Source organism: Equus przewalskii, chromosome 15 (genome assembly GCF_037783145.1).
Source record: "Equus przewalskii isolate Varuska chromosome 15, EquPr2, whole genome shotgun sequence".
Taxonomy (NCBI): domain Eukaryota; kingdom Metazoa; phylum Chordata; class Mammalia; order Perissodactyla; family Equidae; genus Equus; species Equus przewalskii.
The window spans coordinates 27341400-27364560 of NC_091845.1; the positions used below are offsets into that span (position 1 = coordinate 27341400).

At 41.7% G+C, this 23161-nt stretch overlaps 1 protein-coding gene and 1 long non-coding RNA gene across 2 annotated transcripts in view; one reads left to right on the forward strand and one right to left on the reverse strand.

The window, feature by feature from the left end:
• The window catches only part of SYNPR (synaptoporin), a 295957-nt gene extending 279214 nt beyond the window's left edge, over nt 1–16743 (reverse strand). Inside the window, exons 1-3 of the mRNA XM_070576924.1 lie at nt 16554–16743; nt 15365–16109; nt 15187–15252 (exon numbers count right to left, since the gene is read on the reverse strand). Of these exons, the coding sequence (XP_070433025.1) occupies nt 15187–15252; nt 15365–15709 (411 nt within the window). The 5' untranslated portion in view covers nt 15710–16109; nt 16554–16743. The remainder of the gene's footprint in view (nt 1–15186; nt 15253–15364; nt 16110–16553) is intronic.
• LOC139076140 (uncharacterized) lies at nt 16589–22443 on the forward strand. The gene is made up of 5 exons (XR_011527432.1): nt 16589–16832; nt 17721–18089; nt 19037–19681; nt 20261–20412; nt 21053–22443. It is a non-coding gene; the product is annotated as an uncharacterized lncRNA (long non-coding RNA).
• Nucleotides 22444–23161: the final 718 nt, after the last annotated feature.

Consider the following 23161-nt stretch of genomic DNA (forward strand, 5'->3'; position numbering starts at 1 on the left):
CTCCCAAGATTAGCACCAAAATCCTTATTTCTGTTTTCTCAAGAAACGTGAAAATATCTGGACACATTGGGCCTACGTTTCTGCTCAGCAACAATTAATAATTGGCTGGAGCTGAAGCAGCTGGTCCTACAGGCAGAAATCCAAGTTCCAGTGTGCCAACACCTCTTGTCAACAGTGTTGCCCCTTACGGCGGCCTGCTTCCTGCTTCCTCATGCATTATCTGCCTGGCCCCCAGCAGACCTGGTTGGCATTCTGACTCCAACATTTACCAGCTAGATGGGCTTGGGCATGTTACCTGGGTTCTTCAAAGGCCGGCTAAGCAACATGGGACAGGAAACTGAGAATGGATCTCCCAAAAGAGATCAACAAAACAAAAGATTTACAAGCTCGAGCATCTTTGCATTTTCACAAGCAGATGGGGGTGGGTTAAACGGTAGCAGAGAAATGACTGATAAACAGAAAAGGCAGAGAGCATCCAGTCCTACGGCCCTTTGTAAGCATTTTCCACCATTTGCCCAGGCAGCTGTGGTTCTGATTTATACAAATAAAATAAGATCAATTAGAATCAAATTGAATCATCCTTTCATTTGCTGTTTTATCAAGTGGACTCATAAGAAGGAACTTTTTTAAAAAACTACTTGGCTTTGACTGCAAAGGGAACTTAAGAATTTCAGGTTGAGACAAATAAGTAGGTTCAGCCAAATCACCCCCTTGGTGGGTTTTTCTCTGATAGGTACCAGCTGTCCCGCTAAATGGTTGGGCTTGTCCCTCAGGCTTAACCTTGGTTCACTTAGGGCTGTAGATGGCAGGCCTATTAGCCAGGGTGGGTCTTCCCACAGAGATCTGGTCTCTGGGAGAGAATCAGAACTTTTCTTCCTCTACAACTGCTAAGTGAAACAGAGTCTTTTTAAAGCACAGAAGACCTGGGTTCAAATCTCAGCTCTTCTATTAAACATTATTTATTTTTCTAAGCCTCGGATCCCTTGCCTAAAGAGGGGAGAAATAACAATGCATACATTCCAAGACAGTTGTTAGAGTTAAATGGCATAACCTGTAGAAAGCACTTAGCACAGGGCCTGGAGCTCAGTATGTATACAATGAATGTTAACAACTGTTACTTAATTCACAGAGAGGCTGAGGTGGCCCCAAATAGCCATATGTGAGGAAAAGGCAGAGTGTGTCCATAATGTTACCTCTGTTAATAGCAAGTGTGGTCAGGAAAGTGATCCAAGAAAGAGAGAAAATGCCCTTGGCATCAGGTAGCTGCTGAATTTATTTTACTGATAGGGTGTTCTATAATCACGAGCTAGATACGCTCTAGGATTCCTCAGACGGTGCAGTAACAGTCCATCCACTCTGCCTTTCCCTCAAAAGAATTAGTAAAGGGCCAAGTGCCTCAAACCAGAAGTAGGCATGGTATAAATTTGTGTCAATGTGTCACTACACACACAGGCACAAGCTTCACATTTCAGAAAGAACTGAATATGATCAACATTTATGAGTATCATTGAAAGTAAAACAATAAGTTACTTATTTATGATAAATAAGTTTAATATATATTATAAATAAAATGCAATTAGAATGGTAAATTGATATTATAAAATTCTTTTTATTATAAAAGATTTACAGCAACAGAAATTATCTTTGGCCTTCTAAAAATTACGTAAATCTATTCTTATATAATGACTCAGAAGAAAGAAGACTTAGTATTTGCCTCTTTACCCAAGTCAGAGTACAGAAATCTAAATAATTTCCAAATGGTGGAGTAGGACGATGACCTGGAAAGATCGAGGCAGCAGCTTACATAAAAGTCCACGTGAACGGTGTCACGAGTTTGGCAGCTCTGACTATTGCTTTACAAATCCATTCTGTTCATTAAAATACTTCCAAATGAAAGTAAGAATATAAACAATCTTATGAAAAATAGGCAATCTCATTGCAAAATTAAAGAAGCACAAATTCAACCAAGATTTCATTTTCATCTGTGAAACTGAAAAAATATTTAACTGCTAATGCCCACATTGTACCACCTCATTGGAGGGCAAGTTGGCAATTATTTCAAATACTCTAAAAAGCGATAATGTTTTGAACCAGTGACTCTACATGTAGAAACTAAGTAAGTAACAATAGAGGCACAGAAACCATTTATCTTTAAAGAGGGGTTCTTTTAGAAATAATATAAGGCTGGCCCCATGGCCAAGCGGGTAAGTTCGTGCGCTGCGCTTCTGCAGCCCAAGGTTTCGCCAGTTCAGATCCTGGGTGCGGACATGGCACCACTCATCAGGCCATGCTGAGGCGGCATCTCACATGCCACAACTGGAAGGACCCACAACTAAAATATACAACTATGTACTGGGGGGATTTGGGGAGAAAAAGCAGGAAAAAAAAAAAAGAAGAAGATTGCAATAGTTGTTAGCTCAGGTGCCAATCTTAAAAAAATAATAATAATAATATAACATATATTTGAAACTACTTAAATTAGAGATTAGTTAAATAATTTCCGGGACAGGCATAGAGTGTAATAATATATAGCCATCAAAATTACAGAGAAAGATATTTTAGCCAGTGGCACAGAAATACACTCATAATATATTAAGGAGAACAAAGCAGCTGACAAAATAGTGCTTCTTCTAAGAACCCATTTGTTATGGTTGAGTTGTGTCCCCCCAAGATTCATAGGTCCAAGTCCTTACTCCCAGCACCCCAGAACGCAACCTGATTTGGGAATAGCGTCTTTGCCAACGGAATTAGTTACAATGAAGTTGTACTGCTGCTGGGCGGGCCCTAGCCTAATACGACTGGCGTCACATAAAAAGGGGGACATTTGGACGCAGACACATACAGGGAGGACACAGGGGAAGGCAGAGGCAGAAATTGGGGCAATGTATCATCCACAAGCCAACCAACAGCAAAGATTGCCAGAAACCCACCACAGCGGCGTGGAACAGGATCTCCCCCACGGCCCTCGGAAAGAACCCACCCTGCCCACGTGTTGATCGCGGCCTCCTAGCACCCAGAACAATCAGACACTAAGTTTGTGGTGTTTAAGACACTCAGTTCGTGGTACCTTGTTGTGGCAGCCCTTGCCATCTAACAGGTGATCTTTGTAGGAAAAAAGGTACATGAACATAGAAACGTCTGAAAAATATGTTTTTTCAAAACATTAACCTTAGATATCTCAGTAGAAGGACACTGTTTTTATTTACTACTAATTTTTATTTACTAATTTTTGCTTAGGTTTTTGTGATTTTAAATTAATGAACATATTACTTATGCATAAAATGGCTCTAAATACCATGTCAACAAAATTCACTCCCAAATGCAAATAAACTCAGTATGTTCGGATCATCACAGGCGTGGGCAAAGCAGCGGGTCAGACAGACATGGCTTGAAAGCCTGCCTTGATCACTTTCTTATCAGCTTTGCACGTAACTTTGGGCAAGAGGCCCTCATAAGGTCGTTGTAAGGTATGAATGAAATTGCGTCCATAATGTAGGTAGAAGTGACATAGTACAGCCTGGCACACGGCGCGAGCTCACTAATTTACAGCCATTATAGCGAACTCACTATTTACAGGGGCTTTGTTCTTTTTTCAAATAAAGAAGCATATTATTTCTTTCAGAAAACAGCTTCACAAATTCATGGTCACCTTGCAAAAGCCTAGAGACAGCCTGGGGCTCCAATGTGTCTTGGACACTGATCTGGGACTTGACAATCTAGTCTAATCATTTTTTCCTTGCCAACCACACCTGCCAAATTTTACTGTCCCACTCAAATACATTTGGATTATGTAGAGCTGCTCTTTATGGCCTTTAGTACAAAGAATGTGTGTGTGCGTGTGTGTGTGTGTGAGAGAGAGAGAGAGGAAAAGAAAACATCTAGGAATATCTAGAGAAACAAAGACTCTTGTGAATTTTCCCATTTATTCTTTTCACACATTGGCAGTAAAACATATTTTGTGGGAAAGAAGGAAAGGAAATAAACATGTATTGAATGCTTGCTATGTGCCATCACTCTTCCTAAACATTATTTTATCTAATGAACATGAGTCTGCCCACTAGTTATTATTATTTTTCCTCTTATAAATATGAAAAGCCCAGAGAGGTTAAGTAACATGTCCAAGGTCACACAGCTTGTCAGTGGTGGAGCAAACAGTCAAACCCAAGTATTCTTTCTATTACCAAATGAGGGAAATGTAATGAATAAAGCCAGGAATTAAAAAGAAAATAAAAATCAGCCAACAATTTAAGATAATAAAAAAGAGAGAGAAAGTACAATATTTACACTTCAAATTTACCTACTGTTGCTAGTAAACATGCTATCTACTGTTGCTAGTACAAAGTCTTTTCCCCCAGAATAGCTAGAGTTTAATGCCACTAACAATTTCACACATATTCTTTGCTTTTTGAAACCAATGAAGCACATGTCTTTTAAAATAAATTTCAAAGACATGTAATAATCATGCTTTGCTTTCAGTTGCTTCATAAATAGAATCTGCGATGTGATTCTGACAACAAAAGTTCGCATATAAACTCTAATAAATGATTATGAAACATGAAAATATGTCCCCCCCCACCCCTTCCTCAAGGAAGTGCAGCTGTAGACGAAGCTGCTCCTACAGGAGAGATTCCCCGGAGACCTCAGCTGTAGTGTTCTCGATTCAGAGAGCCCCTGAGGGGAACTTCATACACGTTAGCTCATTTTATCCCACAGCTCTCTGTTATGGATGTCATCCCCATTTTATAATTTAAGAAGTTGAGAGACTGGGGGATGAGGGGATTCGTCCAAAGTTTTTCAGCCATTAATTCATTTTTATCATTTAAACGCATCTTTGACATAGGTAAAACCCCTAGGAACTTGAGGCTCAGTGAGGGTGATTTTTGCATGAACACACCCAAGGTCTATGGTCCAACCCACGCTTGTGGTTCTAAGGCCAGCACACTCTAAGGCACAATCATAATCCCCGCTCATCCAGCCACCCGCTCTTCCAGTTAAATATCTCCCAGGATCTGCACTCTTCGCTCAGATCACAGATTTGTGCCTAGTAATTTTCTGGTATCACTCTTTCTTCCAACCTAACCCTTCTTGCTTCTCAGTTCTGGAGAGCAGCTTCAGGAAAGACCGCAAGGGGAATGCCAACTGTCTATCGGGTGCGGGCAAAACCATCAGGTGAATTAAGGGCATGAACGCACAGCCAGGCAGTCTCATGGTAGACCAGATGGATGTGTGAGCACTTCTTGTTAAAACCATAGCGGGTATGTCTCCTTATTTGGCACACAAATCCTTCAGAATAATAAACCTGAAGAATGGCAGCTCTCACACAACGGGCAGACAAAATTCATTTACTCCTCTTGCATCCATGATGGAATTTGTTTGACTTGAGCAATTTATCAGGCGTCTGAAAGGAATTTAAGTGTTCATTATCTTGGTAAATATCCAGATCCTTTCCTGGATCCAGATCCAGAGAATTCTACAGAGCTGTTTATAGGCATGTTTTAACAATATGTTCCTTAACTTGAATTTCTTTATACAATGGATCAGTGAATAAAGATTTTGATAGGAAAGATATACAAGGTCAGTAAAATTTCCTCATGGAATAGGACTATTTTTGAGAAGTAAAAAGGTCCCTGAGGAGGTCTAGACATCCCTAGCCATTATGGGGACATTTAATTTTGCTTTGCGCTCTGGCAGCATGAGATAGTAGAAAGACAACTGAATTAGGAATGAGAGGACATTACTTTAAGAAAGAATTATATATATATTGTTCCTGCTGCTTTCATTGGGGAATCGTTTAACTTCTAGACCCAGGGGTAATGAGTGGTCACTATTAATGGGAAGCAATGCAGAAAAATGATGATGATCAAGGAGTCTGGCATGCTATTGCCTGGGATCAAATCCTGGCTCTATCACACACTGGCTGTTTGACTTTAGGCAAGTAGTTCAATTTCTCCAGGCCTGGGTTTCTTCACCTATAAAAGGGGCTTATTGTTTGATCCTTCAAAGGTAACTGTGAGATTAAATGAAATAATACATGTATAGCACTTAGCAAAGTGCTTGTCCTATGTATCAGTGTCAATGCTATTTGTGTGTATTTTATGATCGTCTCACAATCAATCTTCTCCCAATGGAGAGACATCAATAGAAACAAAAAATGATACGGCAATAATATATCGAGCAAAGTTTATGTTTATAGTGTGCTAGAAATATTAGGAATGCTTAACTGTGTTTATAGATAAGACAATCAACATCTTTAACAAGCTTTTCCTTAGTTACACTTAGTAGATCCAGGCTGCTGAGGGCTTTACAAGCACTGTCTTACCTCACCCTCACAGCAACCAAAACACAGGACTCACGATCTTCCTTTGATGGCCGCAGACCCCAAGGATCAGCACGAGTATGCAGTCTGCTCAGTGGCCCATGGCTGGAAAGAAGAGGCAGGGTTCGAGCACAAGGCTCATTCCAGCCCCACGCCGCCTTCCAGTTGTTTCATAGTGACTCTTGCTCGTCAACCAATTCCTTGCTTCCGCTTCCTCAAATAAACAGCGCCAGGCAAGCTAATGCTCTTTCATGAGTAAATATTCAGTACAAAAAATTTAATTTGGATAAGGGTATTAAATTGAAAGCAAGAAGTATGCACATTAGTGTTTTTCTGTCTTCTACCACATTAATAAATACAAAAAACAATTAATGTACTGAGTAATGTAGTCTTCTAACTTTACGGGCCCCAGTTGAATTAACTTATGAGTGCATGAACAATGCTGAAGCATATGCAGTTGGGGAAATGCGTTTTCCTTTGCCAATGGGCTGTCTCATCCATGGCAAAACCCCAGCATTCCTTTCAGGAAGAGGCTTTTCAACTGATGAACAAGACGGCACAAGCTAGCGGAACCCCGTGTCTGAAGGGCCGAAGGTACCCGCTCAGATATCATCATCAGTGTGAATCCACCAGACCATCCCTCCATCAGGGAGAATCCCCAGGACGCTGCTGCCCAAGTCTCAAAGATGGAACATCTCCTCGAGAAAACTGCGGGAGCTCCCCTAATGGAAGAAGTTCTGCTGAAAAAATCACTTATTTTTCCACCAGGCATGTAGCCTTGTTACTGTGCCTAACATGCCCATGACTTGAAGAACTGTCCCTCCCACCACTCCAGTTGAAAGAACAGTCTAGGGGGTCATGTTCTGAATCTCATGATCTTCTTTATTCAGGGCACAAGTGACAGGACTGGCAATGAGCACTGGACCCAGAGGCAGCCAATCCATAGCCTGATGTGGCCTGGGGCTGAGAGTTGTGTCCAAACTTAAAAAATTATTAGCTGAGCTAATCATCTTCCTTCTCTTAGGAATGAGATTGGAATAATGGGAAGAATAAGCTAAAGGAGAAGCAGAAAGGGAACTCACAATGACGGCAAGCAGGACAGCAGCCAAGACACAACAATGGCGGCACTCTTGCTAAGCATTGCTTTGAACCCAAGACATGAGGCCTGGGCCTGTCTCAGTCCGCTCACTTTTATTTCTGTAAGAGTTCTTCTCTCTCATTGTGCAGTGGGTGTGCCTACAAGTGCCCTCTTTTCTTGACAGTTGAGTCAGCCTATGTGACTGACTCTCCTCCACAACCAGCACTAACAGCTAAACAATTGTTTCTCTAGGAGTCTTTACAGTTCCTCTTCACAACGGAGATCATGAAGGGGAATTTACACCATATCCAGTGTGTACTCAAAGATTCATTTACTCATTCCTTATACTCTTTCCTCCCTCCCTTCTTCCCTGACTTCCTTCAAGCAATACTTACTAAGTATCTGCACTGTTTATGCTTTGGTGAGATTTGTGAATGTCCCTGGAGTTGTTCCTACTATGTGTCAAATACTTAGATACTTAGCACGTACTGATGAACAAGATAAACAATACCCCTGCCCTCACTGAGTGTTTAGTCTGACAGAAGAGGTAAAATGTAAACCAGTTGTTGAGGAGTGTGCTCTGGGTCACATAAGGAGGCTGACTTCATCCTGTGTAGGTAGGTCCTGCCCCAAAAAGTGACATCTAAGCTGACACCTGAGGAATTTGCCAGCTAAAAGGAGTTGGCCTGAAAAAGAGAGGGAGAGTTTTCTAAGCAGAGTGTTCCAAACACATGCAAAAGTCCATCAGACCAGCAAGAAACCATCACCAGGCCCCCCAAACTAAGAAGTGGAAATGTGTACAGAGGACAAAATTGGCTTTCGGTATGAGAGGTAAAAGCCAGCCCTGGTGGTCTAGGGGTTAAGATTTGGCGCTCTCACTGCCACAGTCGAGGTTCGTTTCCCGGTGAGGGAACCCCACCACTCATCTGACATCGGTCGGTCATCAAACTGTGGCAGTTGTGTGTTGCTGTGACGCTGGAAGCTATGCCACTAGTATTTCAAATTCCAGCAGGATCACCCACAGTGGGCAAGTCTCAGTAGAGTTTCCAGACTAAGACTGACTGGAAAGAAGGACCTGGCCCCTACTTCTGAAAAAATTGGCCATTAAAACCCTATGAATAGGAGCAGAGCATTGCCTGACACAGCACTGGAAGGTGCGAGGATGGTACAAAAAGACCAGACAGGGTTCTGCTTTGTTGTACACGGGGTTGCTAGGAGTCAAAATCGACTCAGTGGCACTAAAATGAGAGCTAAAAGGAGTGAGGGTAAACCTCCCCCGATTTTGATGATGTGTCAGTTTCCACTGGCAGCATCCTTCTTTCTTGTAGGTTCCAAAGAGACCAAAGAGACTGGGGCAGACGCTAGAGGGTGGACAGCGGTTGGGAAGCACTCAGCCCCTCAAGGAGCAGAGATCAGGCACTTACACTTCACACCTCACTTTACTTTCTAGGGCAATTATCTTACACTGTCCAGTGGCACATGGATTGGTAAAAAGCATTTCTTTATCATTGCTATATCATGATCACAATTATCTTTTCCTATTTATAGTTTACATAATGCTTTTACATGCTTGATCTCACTTAAAACTTTCAACACTGTGGGAAAGTAGGCAAGGGATATTGTCCCCACTATTCAGGTGAATAAACTGAGGCTCTCAAAGGAAGGCTAAGCTAATAGAATGAACAAGGATAATTACAAACACAGCCCAGGTTAAATACATGCCTGCAGAAGACGACAACTCGAAGGAAGGTCATGGTTCTGTATACACATTCCTTAGAGACTTTCTGGTATTTTTTTCTACTAACATTTTTTCTTAGCTGGATCAAGGAGAGATGTGAACCCTCTGGGGAACAGAGAACTAAGGCTGATGCCTCTACCTGAGCACAAGTCCATGGTCCTTCCCTTCTCCTATCTGGGAGACTCCCAAGGTCCAGGTGCACCTGGGTATGAGGGTATGGCTAGTAAGTGCCTGTGGTTGACCCTATGAGGACCTTCATCCATACCCTGGAGAACTCAGTTGGATACACTGTAATTTTTTCAAGCATAAGCAATGTTCTGTGGTTATGATTTGAGAAAGATCAGGAAAATTCTCCCCACACAACTCAACAAAAATTCCCAGGAAACAAGTGCCTGCAATTCTTCCATTAGATATTTTCCTGTAGGTTCAACACTTGCCTGTCTGGAATGCTCTTTGAAATGCAAATACTGCAAGGAGCAAGCCTCTGGAGAGGCAGTCATGCTATAACAAAAATAACCATGGCAGCATGATGTAGGGGTAGACAGCTCAAAAGAGGTACATGCAAATGTGAACATAGATTTTCTACTTCAGAATTTTGCCAAGACTCTCACTTGCAAGCAGTTGCCATAATGTTCTAGATTACCCTCTGATGGATTTCTACTTTCTCCTTTTTCATCAACATCAGAATCACCTAAATCATCATCATCAGTATCATCAACATCATCATCATCATCATCACCTTCATAATCATTTGTTGAACAATTATAGCCCAGGCACCGTGCAAGGTGGTTTACTTGGATTAAGTCGTTTACTCATTACAGCAACTCTCTGAATTAGGAACTATTATCAGTCCCAATTTATAGATGAGAAAAATGAAGTCTAGTGAAGTCAAATAACTTGCCCCAAACCACTAAGCTACTGAAGAATAAAACTGGGATTCGTAGGAAATATTTTTCTCTTCTTTTCTGTCTTGTGGGACCAAACGCCAATTGTCTTAATAAACTCAGGAAAGCCTTAAGTGATGAATCCATTAGCACACTGGGGAGTTGCTCTTTTATGGAAGTGTATTTATTGATTCATATTCCATTTGCACATGATTTTTGTCACTAATTCAGAGGCTGGAAAGTTATAATTAAATCCACATTAATATAGCTTTGAAATTACATAAGACTCTCAATGGCAGATTGCTGCTCACAGTTTAAATAAGTTGTACCTTAGAATTGTTTATACTTAGCAAAAAGAGTTATCTGACTCATGCACACAGATTTTTTTAAGAAAATAGAAAAAGGACTATAAAATAAGATTAAACTGTTGGCTTTATAAGTCTTTTTCTGCATATTTTAAGTTAAAAGATACTGATTTTTTAATTAGAATCTACTCTACCTTGGTAATTAATAACCAAAAGAAAATAAAACTGAATATAAAAGACAATTGATTTGTGTCGAATTCATTTCTAAATACAAACACTCCTTGGCATTTCCAGAAAAAGCCTCAAATATATATCTTAGTGGGTGAGATAAACACTGCAAAGTAGGATAGCATCTGCCTTTTAAAGTTTCTTTGAGGATTAGGGAAAAGGTACAGCAGGTGCCAGCCACATTGAAGGAAGCAGAAAATGTAGCATTTAAGAGCATACAGTTTTGCAGTGAGACTGCTCAGATCTTGGCTTTGCTATTTCCTACAATTTTATCCTTGATGAGTTAGTTAACATCCCTGAGCCTCATGGTGAAACGGGAATGTGAGAGCCATACAGATTCAACACGATGACGCACGAAAGCACTGAAATATAGTGCCTCATGTGAAGCCTGCATGACAAAACTAGATACTTCCCTAATTAGGGGTTTCAAATGGTGGCTATTTATATGATATGATATGATACACGACATGATAACATGTTTCATTTTATTATTATCAATGACATGATTATAAACGCTATCAATTTCAAGCAAGCAGCATGATGTTTGCTTGGATAACATAGCTCAGAATGTCGATTCAGGAATGAAGATTATGTAAAGCAGCTGCCTTCATTTAAATCAAGTACATCTGTACTTCATATTTTAGACACCTTGCATCTCTGGATTAGCTGGCCTCCTTCGGGAAGGCAGAAAGAAAGGGCAGAATGGAGATGTGAAGTCCAGGGGTTGTAGCAGAAATGGCATAGCAAAATTGGAGATGGACGTCAAAGAATAAGGATTAGAGGAATCAGGCAAGGTGACCCAGAAGTTAATTCTATAGGGACAGAATCTGGACCTGCAGCATTGTGTTGGAGGACTGTGCCAACCAAGCAAATATCATTTTGGGGAGTTGAAGTCCTTTTGATGCCCTTACATCTGCACCAATTCTAGTCCTAAACAATGTGGACGTGTTGAAGTCTCCGTATTCCATTACACATAAATCCACAGTGCAAATCCAGAGCCTTGGACAAAGTAGAGAGAAGAAAGAATGTGCTAAGAAAATTTTAAAAAAGGAAAAAAAAATAGCAGACCAAAGTCCTACTGGCAAAGTACTGAAGTGGCAAAATAAGAATGATCAGTGGAAGGCAGGACTAAAACAACTTAATTTTTCAGAGTAAGTCTGAGAAATGGGGTAAATTTTACATATATATATAAACCCATTTCAAAATGATTTAAAAGATTTGCTGGACCTATTTTATCATCAGGGAGTAAATAAAACAGACCACCAGAGTCAGAGTGAATTTCTGTTTTGACCTGAAAGGTAGTGAAAAGTCCCTTGACCTCATTTAAGCAGAGATTAAGGATTTGGGAGTTTTGCCTCAACATCTTTGAAATTGGCTACAGCTTTTCACTGAAGGTTTGACTTTTATATGTTATTTAGACTTTAAATCTGCTGTTTCCATGAGCCCTTCCTAGGTGGAGAACACACAAATAAAGTGCATTTTCTCCCTAAGGCTATCAATCCAAATGTGGAGGATGTCTTTAGAGGTAATACCACTTAATATGATCAATCCATAGGAAATCATTTAAAATACGAGTTATTTTTAAGAATTACTCATGTGTTACAACCGTGGAGAAGTGATACGCCTCTGATTCTTCCTGCTTACCACAGCTTTCCTTTCCTCTCTCCTCTCTCTCCCACTGCAACTCAAATTACACCCATTGGAAAAAAATAAATTTTAACAGTTGAGTGGTATACACCTGTCCTTTACTCTATGCTCGTATAAATTATACACACTCACACCCACTCACACAAAACTATGTTTTCTTTTTTTATTTTTACAAAAATAGTATTGTATTTTATACATTATTTTGAAATCTGATTGAATAAATTTTTCACACATTGATTAGAAGAACGAAAATCACTTGTTTCCATTTAACAATTTTATCAAATACTAACAATGAAACTCATTTTTCTCACTTAATTTTATCAAATATGATTACATATATTGACCTCCAGGTCAATGCATATTGATTTAACTCATTCTTTTTAATGGCAGTATAATATTTCACAACATGCATGTATCATGCTTTGACCATTTTCCTATTAATGGGCTTGGTGTTTCTAGTTCTTTCCTCTGCAAATGATGTTGCAGTACATATCCTTCAACGTATATCTTTACATACACTTTTATTTCTACAGCATAAATACCAAAAACAAAAAAGATTGTAGTTTAAAGACTTTACAGACCAACAACTTTAAAGCTGCTCAATCACAAAGCAAGAGAAACTAGGGTATTTTTAGTGCTCTGTCATTATCAATTTACTCTTTCTGCTGATGACTTACTGTTTACCAAGCACTATGAAAGGCACTAGTGGGGAACGCAGACAAACAGAGCAAATTTCCTGCCATCTCAGAGATGACACTCCCTCTCGCTGTCAATATCTGCTACAGAAAAAGATACCTCCAGCGGTTGTTCCAGCCACTGCACGCACATAAAATGTGCTCTGTGTTTGCTTTCCCTCCCTCCCCCCACCGTGTGAAACTTTCTCAGTGATAACCTTTTTCTCTCTCCCTGCTCTCATCTCTTTACCTTAGCTCTTTTAAAATGTACGTCAACTAACTTAACTGCCTTTTTAAGGTTTTTTGGGCGCATTATTCAGGTTCTCTTCCACAAATGAGAGGCTAATAACTGATTTACAAGCAAAAGTCCTTCCTTTGTAGATCCTGAGAGGCCCAGAAGAGAGAGAAGGACTGTAAATATTTGAAACGTAACAAATTTTCTGCTATTCCCCTCCCCCGACACACAAAGAAAAAAACAACTATAACACAGTGTGATAAATTCTCATGAATGAATGAATGAATAACTGTAATTGAAGTCCGAAGAATGGGATGAATCATCCAGTTTGGAGTGGAGAAAAGAAGCAAACATGAGCGAAATCTTCACTGAGGAGGTCATGTCTAAGGTGAGGTTAAAAGACAAACATCCTTTCTAGGCGTGGGACGTGAGGGCGTTCCACAGAGTATGAACAGAAATAGGAAGAGCTGTAAGGCGAAAAGTGCTTCTGAGTTTTGGAGAGGCTGTGTAGCTTAGGATGGTGGTTCTCCAACTTTAAGGTGCAAAGAATTATCCAGGGAGCTTGCTTAAAATGCAGATTCCTGGACACCCCTCTTCCCAATATTTTGATTTTAAGTCTGGAAATCTGCATTTTAAACAAATCCATTCAAGTTTACCACACTTTGAAATACACCATTAGAGGCTGTATGGTGACTAGTGGTATGAAACAATGTCGCAACAGGACTGCAAAGAATCCAAAACTAATGTTTCAGATAAGCCACAAGGTGAGAGAATAAGAGATTATGTCAGAAATGATGTCAGGTCTTTGAATATGGTTTTGAGAGACAGTGGCTTGGCAATGGAACCAGTGGGGAAGGCAGTTAGAGTTACTATTTTGATTTAAAAAATAACAATACTCTTTCACAGGGAATGTTTATTGAATGGCTGAAGGAATGAACGAATGTGGACAGAATTCCAAGAAAACCAAGGGAAAGTTTCCCGGCCTGTGAGCGCTGCTTGCTTTGTTTAACTCGACTGGGAAGAAAAACAGTTGTGGAGTAGCCAACCCAGACCCACTAGTTCAAGCCTTCCCAATGCTGTCTTGATTTATGTCAAAATGATACATTCCTGCATTTTTATGCAGGTCTACAAGCAAGGCCGATGTAATTATCCTGTAGGTCATCCATGTAAACACGCATCACAGCATTGTAGCCAAAGCCAGATACTAGCCCGGGGAACGAAGACCGGGGAGGACCGAGCACACTCTTATGTAATTTCCCAGCTCATCAGTGGTAGGGCCTGTGATTAATGCTACATGACGGGCTTTGAACTTTCTGTTCAGATAGGTCTGCTTGCCTTTCAGAGCTCCTAGCAAGAGGGAACGTGTGACCCACAGATTTCACTCTGAATAACCATCATCCAAGCCAACAACACTAACACCGCTCCGTGGTCCCCTGAATAGCTGTCTCTGTGCCTCACTCCTCTGTCAATAGACAAGTTGCTATAGGACTGTCAGGGTGTGTTTTTTAAGGAGACAAAACAGAAGAGTAATCCAACTTCGTAAAGCCACACAAAGAAGGCTGGAAAGGGGGGGGGCTCTTCTGGGAAAAAAATCAGAAGAGCCCTCGAGGAGTGGCTAGAGTAGAGAAACTATAACATGGAAGGATGGGGTCCTTCTCCCTAGCCCAACAGCTTTCATAGCCCCGCAGCATCTCTCTCACTGGAGCTCCCAAGAGGAGTTGGCCACAGTGCTTCCAAGCATCCCAGGCCAGGAGAAGAGCTGTCTCCCTGCTGACCAACTTTCCGAGCCTCGTCAAGTCCTCCGAGTGACGACGCTCAGCCCCTCTGCTCAAGCCTTCACCTCGCAGAAGCCCAGGTGAGGAGCCCGTACCTCGCGGCAGCTCCTCCATCTGCTCCCCTCCCCGTCTGCCCAGGAGGCTCCTTTCAACAGCCCCTGCGCGTTTGCAAGCGATGAGATGAGATGACACCTAGTCCCGGCCCTTGCAAAAATTCGTCCACCGAGCAGGGAGCACCCCGCCCGTGCTCTCCTCACCTGATGATCGCCGCCTCGGTCCCCTCCCCGCACGCACACCGCTACTCACCAATTCCAGGGCTCGCAGGAAGGCAAGGGGCTCCTTCAGCGCCCGGAAGGTGCCTGCTGAGGCCAGCTTTGGGCGAAGGAGACAAGAGAGAGAAAGAGAAAGCGTGAGCCAGGGCCTGGGAGCGCTCTCGGAGCCGCGGGGACTCCAGGACCAGCCGCCCTGCCCCGTCGTGTCCTACCTGGCTCACAGGGTCCATAGCTCGCGCTCGCTCGCCCTTCCTACCCACCGGTTCCCTGTAAATGAAGTTCGGGAGACACCACCGTCTCGTCCTCAGGGCCAGAAGCCCCCTTTCGGGAGGAGACGGAGGAGCGAGGCCCAGGAGCAGCGCGGAGCGGGCAGGGTGCCTGGGAGAGCGGGATGCCCCGTGCTGGCTCGCGAACGTTCGGGTCTGCTGTGTGCTCCGCGAAGCCTGCGCGCCCGGGAGGCAAGCAGAGCCGGACGAGGGGTGAGGAGGGAAGAGCTGGGGTGGGGGAGAGGCAGCCAGAGAGGGGAGAAAGCCAAGCAGCAGGGGGAAGACTGCCATTGGCCAGCTGCGAGCTCCAGAGGGGAGGGCGAGGAGGTGGGCGAGGCAGAACCAACAGACATTGGTGCAGGCTCAGCCGCGCGCGCCCGGTGCCCTCGGGCTCCGGGCAAACTTTGGGGCTGTTGGTTGGGGAAAGCAGACTGACACCATCAGCAAGTCAGTTCCCTGCCTGAAGAAGGGGGTTCTAGGTAAGAGAAAGGCACCCACACCTTACATGGAAAGGTGTGTGAGTTCTGGTGACTTCTGAACACCAAAGAAAGACTGTTGACTGTTCATTCCCCTAAGACTTCATCCAACTTCCTCCGTGTGGCCAGGCAGTGCCAGGTGCTGGGACACATCAAAGAACAGGATAAACACTGCTCCTTCCCCCGGGGTCAGCAGAAGATCGAGGCAGAGGGAACTGGTTTAGAGGGGAGAGGGAAAAACAAATTAATCTTAATACGGGACAACGTGCCAGGCAGGTAATCCTTCTGGACACTGTGTGAAGTCAGGAGCAAATGATTATGCCCATTTTACATGTAGAAAATAGACTTAGTGAGGCTGAATTAGTCAAAGCAACACAGCTTTGGAGGAGCTAAACAGGGATTGGAATTCAAGTTCCTTTAAAACTCATGCTGTTTCTACTGAGATCCTGTGCCTAAGATACAACCTTCAAACGAAGCTGCTGGAATTATCATAAACAGGACTGAGCCTTGCCCTCCAAAACTCATGCTCTTGTTCCTTAGTCAGCTAACCTTGCTGAAAATGATAAATAACAACAGCAACAAAAAATGAGATCTTTCTGAGTCAGACCTTGTGACTTTTAAGGGCTTTGTAAACATTATTTCATTCAATATTCGCAAACCTCATGGGTTAATTGTTCTGTTATTCTCTTTGTAGAGATGAGGAAATTGAGGGCCATGGAAGGCAAGTACTCAGGTTGTACAGCTAGCAGATAATGAAGCCAGAGTTGAATTCAAAAGAAGAGTCATGGAAAAAAGAAGAGTCAGAACTCTTAGCCACTACACCCTGGAGCTGGTCTGGCCTCTTCCTTCTCACTCCCTGTGGACTGGATTCCGTGTATGAAGTGGTCTCCCGGCAACACGGAGAGCCCATCTGTTTACTACAAAGATTTGCCAAAAAGGTTTGGAGTTTGCCTGTACGTTTGTGAGTGTGTGGAAGGGGGAGGTAACTAATATTTAGGCGTGAGGGAGAGAGATGGAAATGAATAGTCTGGAGTCTGGGAGGGGGAAGCGGTAGGCCCAAACTGGGTAAGAAAGAAAGCGTCCAGTGTAGATGCCCCCTGCCCATGGATTTTGTCAAAGAAAAACTAGAAATTTAGTGAGTAAGAGCTCCAAAGGGCTAGTTGCACCATCTGCAGTCAGCCGGTTTTGTTCCTACTGCTCTTCCTACATGCAGATCGAGTCTAAAACAATTGGAAACTGTGGTTTCAAAAATAAGCCATTATGCAACTACAAGAGGAGGGGGAGAGAACTAACATCGTCAACTACTTAGTGTGTGCCCTGCAATTTTTATATATATTCGTATGTGTGAAGTTACTTAGTCTCTTAAAGACGTCAGTTTTTTGTTTTTGTTTTTTTAATCTGTAAACTGGAGCCAACAGTATCTACCTTAGCTGGTTGTTATGAGAACTCAGAGATTTTGTAGATAACATATCTAGAGCAGAGTCCAGCACATCATAATCTCTCCACATGTATGTTACATTTTTCACTGCTCACACTTCTACGGAAGCAACGATGAAGGCCCAGGGGTCCACGTTAGAGGTGTGGTCCATTGTAGCGCTATCCTGCCATTCTCTACAGAGCCCCTCCCACACATGTCATGCCGGTCTGAACTCAGGAGTTACCACGTTACTTTCTTTGGCCAATGAAATGTGGGCAGAGGTGATGTGTGCATTTCTGGGCAGAAATTTTTTGTTTGTTTGGTTTTGGTTTTTTCACTGAGGAAGATTCCCCCTGAACTAACATCTGTGTCAATCTTCCTCTATTTTATATGTGGGTCACTGCCACAGGATGGCTGCCACTGAGAGGTGTAGGTCTGCACCTGGGAGCTGAACCTGGGCCACTGAAGCAGAGTGTGCCCAACCCAACCAGTAGGCCAAGGGGCCAGCCCCCAACTGGCCAGAAGCTTTGAGAACTCCTCCTACAGTGATTTTCTATTTGCTTATTTCCTCTACCATGCTGAATACAATGTATTACACAGAGGCTACTCTGACAGCCTGGCATAAGGTTGAGGTAGAGCAGAGCTGCAACTGGACCTTGATGGACATGGAGCCAAGCAAGAAATGCCTTTTGGGTTGTAAGCAACTGAGATTTTTAAGTCTCTTGTTACTACAGAACAGCATAATCCATGCTGATTGATACAAGAATTAACACAGCTGGTAAGTAGCTGAACCAAGATTTCATCTTGAGCCTATAGAACCTCATTGTCCTTACATCCTTGCTCTTTCCATCATAGTCAACTAGCGTATGGGGTATAACATCTCCTGCATATGTTTAATAATGATGATCATTACCATAATAGTTAACATCAATTCAGTTCCCACTACGTGCCAGGCATTGTGCTAAGTGCTTTACATACATCATTTAAGCATCACCACAATCCCCCCTTTTATGAATAGTATATAAAGGCTTAGAAAGGCTAAGTAACTTGTCCAAGGTCATCTAAACATTTGTATCTCCTTGGACAGAAAGAGGGATTTATTTAAAATATTGCCCACTTGCCTTTCATGTGAGCTGTGAACTTGGCACGGACGAAGTGTGATTACTGAGCCTGTTTCCTCAGATCTCTCTTCACACCCAACATTCCTCCTTGCTAATATGCTGGCGAATCTTTCCAGTTCTCCAAACACCATGTGAAGGAAGCCAGAATGTGGCAAATGGCAGTGTAATAGCCTAGACAACAATTGCCTGTTGTCAGAGGATGCCTTTCACGTTCCAGAAATGTATGAGCTTCAACAGCTGCATCACCAAAATAACCCAGAGTTTCATATCACATTTGCAATGTTAAATATTTTGTAGACTTTGGGATTAGAACCTCTATATTCCAACCTGAAAATAACATTGGGTTATTTCCTAAAGAACTAGGTTGGGAGAGGTATGAGGGATGATGTAAACACTGCCACAATGTTCCTCTCAGAGGCTGAAGGTAATCTCTTCTCTTGTGCCCCAAGATGACAAAAGAAAATTTCCCTCTTACTATCACGAATCTGATGCAGTGGCTCAATAATCATGTTAACTTCTGTGGGGTATAAATGATCTATTTTGGTGGCCTATATTGATTATGTAAATCAAAAGTCTCCAAATTCTTGTTTTGTTTTCTGCCAAGGACTTAGAGTTATGAAGACTTCCTTTGGCATGCCAAGGCAATCTAGTCATTTACTGCAGTGGTTCTTAATAGAGGGCAGTTGAGGCCCTTCCCGCCCCTAGAAGACATTTGGCAATGTTTGGAGACATTTTTAATCGCCACAACCGGGGGTTTGTGCTGTTGCTACCTACTGGCACCTAGAGAAGAGCCACCAAGGATGCTGCTCAACATCCTACACTGGGGAAGACAGCTGCCTGCAACAAAGAATCATCCGGAAAATGTCAATAGTGCTAAGGTTGAGAAACCCTGACTTACTCATTCAACAAGTAAGAAGTGCGTGCCTCTTATGTGTTCATACTGTTCTAGGAACTGTGAACAGCTCGACAAAACTCCTGCCTTCCCAGAGCTTACATAGTAGTGGGATATACTGGAAGCTGAATTTGTTCAAACTCAGTATTTGCCAAAACAAGCAAATAAACAAAATTCGAGTTATAAAAACAACCACTTTGGATCTCAAAGAGAGTTCATCTTGAATCCCAACTACGAAAACCACTGAACCAAGCTGTGGTAGATGGACTTGCATTATTCCAGCAAATTAAATCTTCTTCTCAGGGAAGAACGTACCTGCTTTCGTCTTCCTGTGTCTCTTGGAGCAAGGAGGAAAAAGTAAGTTAAAATTTTATCCGTAGCTACTTAATACAGGAGGGAATACTACCCATATGTTATGATGCTTACAATACTGGAAATGAGTAATGAATGGAAGTCATTCAAAATGTTACATATTTAACTCTCTGCTCATGCTGCTAACCTGAACTTTCCTTAACTAGGGAGTATGAAACAAAGGCCAACAGGTCTGTGTAATTATTAGTTTGCATATTTGGTTTGCATGTGGCCACTGGTACACAGGACAGGAGACGGTGTGGAAATATTTTCAAATAAAGCCATTTTTACTTATGTTTTATCTTAAATGGCTGCAATAAAATGTGCAAAGCTGTGTGTGATTGTTTGGTGTAAAACTTCATCACAAGACAAGATTCCGTAGGTTTCCTATGGAATTCTGAGCATTCAAAAGAAATCATTCTTAATTAATAATCATAACTGATATAAAAATTCAAATATGGATGGTCAATATGAATTCACATCACAAAATGCTTTTACTATTTCTATTTCCATCTTTTTTTTTTTGCTGAGGAAGATTCACCCTGAGCTAACATCCACACTGACCTTCCTCTGTATTTTTTTTAGCATGTGAGCTCCCAGCACAGCATGGCCACTAACAGAGCAGTGTACGTCCACACCTAGAACTGAACCTGGGCCGCTGAAGCAGAGCACGCCAAACAACCACTAGGCCACTGGGGCTGGCCCTATTTCTATTTCTATCCTTGTTTTAAAAAAAGGTATCTGACTATTTGACCAGGCTTGAATACATGCAAATTAGAGGACCAAAACTCCTGTGAAAGGATTCAGCATTGACCTCAGGGAATAATAGTAGAACAGTAATCACAGTAATTAGTCTTGTAATGTATTAAGTAGAAAGTAGATGCTGTCACAGTGCTAAGTGCCCCCATAGGCATAACTTGTTAATATCCTCATCAACCTTATAAGTATGCACTACTGTTTTTCCCCTTGTGCAGATGAGAAAACATAGGCCCAAAGAAATTAGAAATCTCAGCCCAGGTTTTGTGGATAGTAAACAGCAGAGTCATGGTTTTCCTCCTATCCTCATAACTTTCCAAGAAAAAGATGACATACAGTTTCCATTGCAAATTGGAGAATGTCACAAGCTTTAGGCAAAAATATTTTTCTTGCTGAAAGATAAACAAAATTTCTCTGGAGAAATAAAGATGGGCAGCCTTGTCTAGTACTATGATGCCTACTACTCTTACTCCATGAACATAGTGGAACACAATTAGGAAACTCCTCCCCTTCTCAAAGTCTCAGTCATTCTAATTATTTTTGTCTTTCATCACTGGCTGTGTTTTCCAAAAAGCTCACTATTTTGGATGTTCTCCTTGGACCACGCTCGTGTTTTCACAGATACATGGAGCACAACAGCTTTGAGTTAATCTCGCGTCACCCACTGCAATGTTTGAATAAAGTAACAGAAGCCCAAGGAATGGAGGCATCTTGCCTAAAGTCTTCTTCCCCAGGAAAGAGTCTAGCATAAGGGATGATGATGTAAGTTCTGGAATCAGATTGACCGAGTTCATCATATCCTCACTCCATCACTTCCTAATTGTCTGACCTTGAGCAGGTTACGTAAACTCTTGTCACTCAGTTTCCTTATCTGTAAAATAGGCTAATAGCTGTACCACCCACATCACTTTGTAAGAAGGAATAAATGAGTTAACAGAAGAAAAGCATCCAGAAGAATATCTGGCACTATGGAATCTAATATAGAAAGCTACTAAAAAGCCCAGAAAAATGACTGACGACAATAGTAAGGAGATGGTCTCTGATATCAGCAACCCAAGTGTTTATCACACCACCACCACTTAGACTAAACACTTTCAAAAAATCATTTATTTTCTCCTATTTCTCTTCTTTCTTTTCAAAATTCTCGTTTCTTTTTCCTCCAAATTCTTCTTCTCTCTTCTTCCTTTCTCCGTTAAACTCCAAGCCTGTCACTTGATCTTGGGATTTTCTTTGGAAGCTGGTAAGAATATTGGGTCATTCAAAACATTCTTTTTGGGGGCTTCCAGATACACATACACTTCCTGAAAAAATACAATTCAATATAAAAAAGTTTTAAGTTTCTTTGATGTTTATAAGCAGGGCTTTGGTGGGGATTTTTGTGATTTTCTTAAAAATAGTTTTACTTGGCAATATTTGCAATATCCAATAATTTTATTCTCGTTTAGAGAGAAATATTTCTATATAAAAAACTTACAGATGATGAAGATAGGAGAGATCAGATGGATTCTCCCATATCTTTAATAAAAGCGTGTAATCTGAATTGTACTGCATGCTTTTGACTTTATTAAATTCTCCAGACAGGCTTTAGACCCATCTTCAATATGACAGAATGGCTTTTGCATCTGCTCTGAATGAGGCAAAAATCTTACCCTGTTCAGCCATTGTAAGAACGCATTTACTTTTTCCTTCCTAAACTAAACCTTTAAGTAAAAAACAAACTCAAATTAATTCAAATATGACCTATTAGAATTAATGGTGCTTTGGGTACTTCATGGTCGTATTCTCTGCCGTCCCGGGTTCTCTCACACAGCTTGGCAACTGTGTGAGGACACTGCCGGATCCACTCACACAGAGAGAAGCACAAATCCAATACCTAAAATTAGGCTTTCACTAAATTATATTGCACTGAATTTTACACCTGCTCGGCAAATAATACCCAAAAGAAAGGTACAATTACCTAAGTTCTTTGCCAGAAACAGAAGACAGGTTAACATTTAAGAAACACTAAAAAAGAGAGAAGGAAGGAAGAAAGGAAGGAAGGGCAGGAGAGAGAGAGGAGACAGAAAATGACAGAATTCTTTCCTCAAACCGTGGCCAGCAGACGTCATCAACAGCATCATTGTGAGTTACTTTTATTGAGAATTTGCTGTGTTCCAGGCCCTGTGATAGGCTCCTTATAACACTATGAATTAGTTACTATTCCCAAATCATGAAACTGAAGCATAGATAAGTTAATTACTTGCCCAGGTTCATACAGCTAAATGGAGAAGCGTCCAAGTTAGAGGCCAATATTTCTTAAGAGCCTAAACTAATTTTATACCTTCTAATTATCCAAGATATAAAATACACATCTCTCAGATCACAACTGGAAATTGGAGATATTGATGAGACTTTTATTTAGTCACCCACCCCAAGTGCCTAATTAAATTTTAGGGAATTGATCACCCACATTCTCAATCTTACTTTTTATTGTGGTAAGAACACATATGGATATCCAGTTTTCCCAACACCATTTACCAGAGAGCCTGATCTTTCCCCATCGTGTATTCTCGGCAGTCGTGTCGAAGATCAGTTGACCATATATGTCTGGGTCTATTTCTGGGCTCTCTGTCTTGTTCCCTTGGTCTATGTCTATTTTTATGCCAGTACAAACTGTTTTAATTACTATAGCTTTATAATATATTTTGAAATCAGGAAACATGATGCCTCCAGCTTTGCTCTTTTCTCCAA